At 40.7% G+C, this 6,000-nt stretch overlaps 1 protein-coding gene across 2 annotated transcripts in view; it reads right to left on the minus strand.

The window, feature by feature from the left end:
• Positions 1 to 4,609, minus strand: part of igsf21a (immunoglobin superfamily, member 21a) — a 156,395-nt gene extending 151,786 nt beyond the window's left edge. Inside the window, exon 1 of one of the 2 annotated variants that reach the window (XM_047583849.1) lies at positions 4,182 to 4,609. In XM_047583849.1, coding sequence (XP_047439805.1) covers positions 4,182 to 4,320 — 139 coding nt within the window. In that variant the 5' untranslated portion in view covers positions 4,321 to 4,609. The remainder of the gene's footprint in view (positions 1 to 4,181) is intronic. The other variant, XM_047583850.1, reaches the window with a different exon arrangement.
• Between the last annotated feature and the right edge of the window lie 1,391 nt (positions 4,610 to 6,000).

Below are 6,000 nucleotides of genomic sequence, written 5' to 3' on the forward strand. Positions count from 1 at the left end.
CTATTATCATTTCTGATACTATTCTGCAGGACACGTCATCCTTAGCTCGGTTTTCACATTTCAAAAAGTTCAAAAAACGGAATGTGACGGTATTAGAAATACTTTTTTTTTTTTTATCAGGAAATAGTCTGGGCCAGAAATGGATATGAGCAGTAACAGTAAGCCAACTCCTCTTGCAAGAGAAAAAAGCTTCAAAAAGCTGCAATTTGATATCACTTTAATTCATTTTCTGAACACTATTAACTGCGGTTCTTAATCTTAAAAAAAAAAAAAAAAATCTGTGCCTCTGTGAAGTAAGCTCCGCGTGGTATTGTAATACAGACTGTAATAGTACCTTGCACTATCCCATTAGAATGTTTTTTTCTTTCCTTTTTTGGAGGATATCTGAGTCTGAGGCCAAAAAAAATAAAAAATCCATTCTACTCAACAAAAGTAAGCACTCCTCCTCACTATTTGCCCAATTAAATTCTACAGAGTTGGACATACTCGCACTTTAAAAAAAAAAAAAAAAAAGTAATGAATAAGAAAAAAATAAAAATTGTCTTTAAAAGTAGCAGATAAGTGGCTGCAAGTGATCAGCTGTCACTGCTCGGTGGAGATGAACCTGAACCAAGTATCTGACAGATCAGTCCTCTAATCTAAATAACCATAAACAATATATATGCCCCTACATTCTGATAATAACCCACGAAAGACCGACAGCTTTGATGTGACTAGGATTAGACACAAAAATGAATTGCTCACGTTAGAAGAAATCTCATGATTGGGTTTAAAATAAGAAGTTCATTTAGGTTGGAGAACTTTTCTCAACATGACAGAATAATAAACGGAAGCAGACAAACAATCTGGACCTATCAATTTGTATCTGGCAATGAACAGCAGTTTGCCATGACACACCCTGACTGCCGCCCTACAAAGCCTTTACGGCTCTATCATTACCTCACCTGACCTTCCTCCATTTTTTGCTATCATAATGCACTGCCAAATACCTGCCATTTAGGAGCAGATGCTGAAATGGCTACTGCACACAACCCCTTGAAGTCATGCGAAAGTTAGCATAACTATGGGCCTTTTTAAGCTGCTTCGACAAACTCTCTTTTAACAGGGGTACATCTCCATTTTGACTTGGCTTTACAAAAGCTTATGTTGTGTCCTGAATGCGCAGAATCGCTGACGCAGCTTAGCAAAGGAACAGACTCACATCCACAAATGGCTGCTAGTGCTTTTATAGATGGCAGATAGTTACCTTACCAAAAATTGGGAATGGTGCTCATTTGCTTTTTTCTTTTTGTACAAATGGCTGGCTACATCGCGTAATGGTTAGCTTAGCTTGACTGTCTGGATGCGGCGGGGTGAAGGGTGGCGGTAGAGGGTTAATACCCAAGTATGTAAAAATGAGTGGTTGCCAGGCAACCAGCAAAGATTTGAGGAAGACGTTACTCTGAACTTTTGAACTGTCTGACACATTTCCAGCCATTAAGTCACAATTTTCCACTTGTACACTTGGAAAGAATTAAGCAAATGCGCTCAATGGTGAGCTTCATGGGCGCCGGCAGGCAGATCTTGTTAGCTATAGACGGAGCCAGGCTAGCTGCATAGCCACATTTTTAACATTTCCATATCTTTTGTTTTTCTTTTACATTGTATGTCTGGGGATACACACCCACTCACTATTGGTTCCATACATGTGTAGGCATGAAACTGATTATAGTCTGTACAGTATTTTAAAAGTCATTACTAGGAAACACTGTACAGACACTGAATGTGAAGCCTGATGTTGAAATGCTGGCTCTGTGACAGCTAAACTACACTGTTTTATTTGTTAAAGCTAGCTTGTATGCACATCTGTCTTAAGGGCAGCACAGCCAGCTGTGGAAATTATGAAAGGAAAACACATCTGGCAGACAACAGTGGCACATGGACTGCAACTGAGACAGTAAAAGCAATTCTAAAAGACCATAAAATTAATTCTAAAACTAAATACTGTAACTAAATATTGAACCATATACAGTATACATCCCCCTACATTCTAATAATAACCTGGCAGATAAACTGTTTGGATCTGATTAGGTTTAGATGCAAAAACAGATTTCTTACATTACATGGGTTTAAAATAAGTAGTTCATTAAGGATGAAGAACCTCGCTCAACATGACACAATAATAAACAGAAAGAGAGAAACAATCTTGATGTATCAGTTGGTATCTGGAAATGGACAGCAGTTTGACCATCCATCCACCCTCCTCCATGCAGACATTGAGGCTCCATCATAACATCACCTACAGAATTTTATTAATTAAAGCTAGCTTGCACGCACATCTGCCAAAAGCAAAACGCATCTGGCAGACAGCAGTGGCGCATGGACTGCAACTGAGACCATAAATCACTTCTAAAACACCAGAACATTAACTCTAAAACAAAATGCCGTACGTATAACTCTTAAAAGATTCTGTAATTGTTAGGGAAAAAATAAAAATGTATGAGATTCCAAGACAGGTATGTAGGTGGAATCACTGGACACAAGCCTTCTCAAATTATAAGTGAAGAACCTGGAGCAACCTAGGAACACAAGGAAATGTGTGCTTGTATGAGTCAAATGTGACATTCAGAAGAAAACAGACAATATTTTATTTAAAAAAAAAAAAAAAAAAAACACTAGGGGAAAACAGAGAAATCCAGGTAAATGAGACCAGATGCTAACATAAACTAAGCAATCTCACTGTAAGTCAGAGCTTCCTGACACTCCTTAGGTTTAAATTCTACCTTTCACTGCCTGTTTACATGGTGACCACGTCATCCCAAACTAAAGTAATCGAAGCCATTTCAAATCTGTGAGCTATGCTTGCACTACTGAGGTAATCCTCTGTGCTTACAGAGTGCAGGACCTGTGTGCAGTACGCCATCACCTGAGCAGGAGGGTCCCGGAGGCGTTATATCATTCAACATTATGTTAAGCCCAAAGTGACATAATGATTTCCTATATGGGTCAGCAAAGGTCGAAAACACTTCAAAACAACAGGATCCTTAGCAAACAGCGCGAGTTAACAGGTTAGGTTGCACAGCGTGCTGCTCTGATGGTGTAGCCAGAAGTGAACTCTCCTCTGAAGTCCTTCAAACACCACAGTGTGAACAGTCAGTCCAATGTGTGTGAGCCTACAACTCCAGCAGAATAAGAAGGAGCCTCATGTACTTTGTAAGGATATCGTGAGCCTCTAATGCAGCCTTGTAAGGCAAGCTCTTAATGACGACTATCACCTTGTGGGAAACAGAAATGATTCCCCCAAACGCCACACAGACCACAGGTGAGAACATGCAATACCATTAAAGTGAACAAAGGTGTCCACATTTGTGCCAGCAGCTCATAATCCTTTGCAAATATTTCAATGAACGTACACCCCCCTTAATTGCAGTGCAACATCCTCAGTCCCACCACCTCTCTCTCATTAATGAGGAAAGACTGAGGAATTCAAAATGCTCGTGTACTGACTGAAATCCGGGATGTGCTCTCATGAAAAATGATCAACGTTGTCTTTCATCCTCTAACATCCAAACGCGCCAACGGAGGATGAGGAAAAAACACGCGACACTGTTACCACCGCTGTGCTGTGCAGACCTCGCCGAGGGCAGAAATCTGCATTAAAAAAAAGACGCTCTTTAATGTTTTTTCTTTTTCTTTTTTTTTATTTCAAAGCAGCAACTTTAATATCTGTTGAGCTCGGGCTTTATCTGATCTGCAAAAGCCACGATCACCAAAAAACCCAGAGGAGTGCGCTTCGGCGTTGTGGGGTATAGTTGTGCGTGGCACAGAAGTAGGTGCTGTCATGCACGCTGGTCGTGATAGTCAGCGCAAAAATAATTAAGACCTAATACATAACTAGGCCTAGTGCTATTTCATTTGAGCACACCGACACCGCGCACTCTGCAGCCTTAACTGAATCCGACCAATATCACTGATTTTCCACGACTTGGTTGGCGCGGAGGGGGGGAAAGTTGGCACGAGGCGAGCGTGGCACCGATCGCCTCCATCCGGCTGTCCTGTTAATGGCCAGTTAGTATTTCACTGTCACCCACGGATCCCTCCACTCATTGACAGTTCGGCTATTGTTAGACCCCACGCATGGATCCGAGACACTGCGAGATGCTCCCACTGCGTGAAAAATGACATGACAGGGTCAGACTTACCGACGGCTAAATCCAGTAGATCCGCGCACAAGAGCAAGCACAATGAGAAGGCGGTCATCTTTCCCTTATTTTGCAATAAATCCCAAACTCCATCTGCGTTTACATGCTCTCCGGGTCTCGGCTGTGTAATCCCCACCATTCCAGAGGTATGCGATTGAAAGGTGCCCCCAAACTATTCATGATGCAGCGCAAGTCTTAAGTGGAGAAATCGGGAGAAGTTGACAATGGATGCAGCATTCAGAGCGCCGGAAACCGAGCATCAGATCAAAACGCGAAAAAAGACAAAATGACTCACTAGATGCGCTCAGAGAACAGTTTAAACAATAGGGAGTAGCGCCGAGCCACGGAGCGGAGATAGGCTGTGGAAAAAACAGAGGTCTGGATGAAAATGTGTTCCTCTCTCTACCCCCTCTCTCTTTCTCTCTCTCTCTTCCTCCTCCCGCCCTCTAGACAGACGCACAGTCATTCCTGATCACTCGTTCTTTTATTTCACACAATTTTTTTTTCTTAATCCCACCCTGGATTCAGACCATTCTAATTCTGTCCATTAAGCCGATTTATTTCCGTGGATTTTTTTTTCTCGTTATAAAAAATAAATAAATAAATGAAAAGATTTCTAAAGATGCTTTCTCCATCTGTCTAGTGATCAGGCGTTTGATTATCAGAAAATATTTGCTGAAAGTGGTTCTGTTCTTATGTTATTTTGTGCTTCCAATGAAAAAAAAGGGAAACCAAAAGGTGTTTATAGTCAAGTTTACATATGATACATTCCATACTTATTGTAGAGTACTGTGATATTGTTCACTAGTAGTCCCCACCAGTCTAACAAATGGAGAAGGTGATATTTTCTTGGAACAAAATTAAACCCATAAAGACTTATTTGAACTTATCTGAAAGAATCTACTTGTTTTATTCGTGTGGTTACAGTTTTTGCCTCATTAAATCATCACTAAACGGCATCTATCATCCAAGAGGATTGAAACATTTCACTTGAGATGAGTTTGCCATCCTGACTTGGCAGAACCACAGCTGCACTGTCTCCCAGTAAAGGCCGATGTCAGGACTGACTGCTGCAACACTTTTTCATACTGTAATGTCCCTCAAATCAGAGTGCCTATTTGCAAATGTCACTTTCGCTAAAACTGTTCCCCACATGTATTCTTAAATATAACTCTGACATTTTCTAAAAAAAATAAAAAAATTCTAATTAGATATCCATGCCGACAAAACGATGTACCCGGTGTTACATCTGTCTCATCTCATTAAAAGACTGAGGCGTTAGATTTGTGATTTCTGTCATTGTGGTCATCTCCAAAAATCACTGCTCCAGAGTGAAGGGACCACAAGTACCTCCATACTCCCCAAATCCTGTCAAAGTTTGACAGCTGCCTCAGGCCATGCCATTTTAATCTGCATCACCTGCTATTCTGTTTTACTCTTAAATGATATTTGCGATGGTCATATGGGCTTTTTTTTTTTTTTTTTTTGCAGGAAGTTCAAGAAGTAAGTTATTCAAGAGGAAAGACACAAACATGGCAGCTGCATTCTTGAAAAAAAGAATTCTGTTGAATAAAGCCATTGGTTTTCGATTTTCTGCAAAGCCAACTCAATATATCAAGACCACATACATGTATTGATCTGCGTGGTAGCGGACCAGTAAGACTGTTACCAATATAGAAACCCTAGGAAAAGCTGTTTTCTAGTAGACAGAGGTTTGTTGTATCGTGCGCTCTCACTATTAGACCTTTGCGATTCAGTGCAACAACACCAAACACGAAAAATGACTATTGAATGAGCTGTTTCCAATAATAGGTGTGAA

The sequence above is a fragment of the Mugil cephalus genome, chromosome 4 (genome assembly GCF_022458985.1).
Source record: "Mugil cephalus isolate CIBA_MC_2020 chromosome 4, CIBA_Mcephalus_1.1, whole genome shotgun sequence".
In the NCBI taxonomy this organism is placed as follows: Eukaryota; Metazoa; Chordata; class Actinopteri; order Mugiliformes; family Mugilidae; genus Mugil; species Mugil cephalus.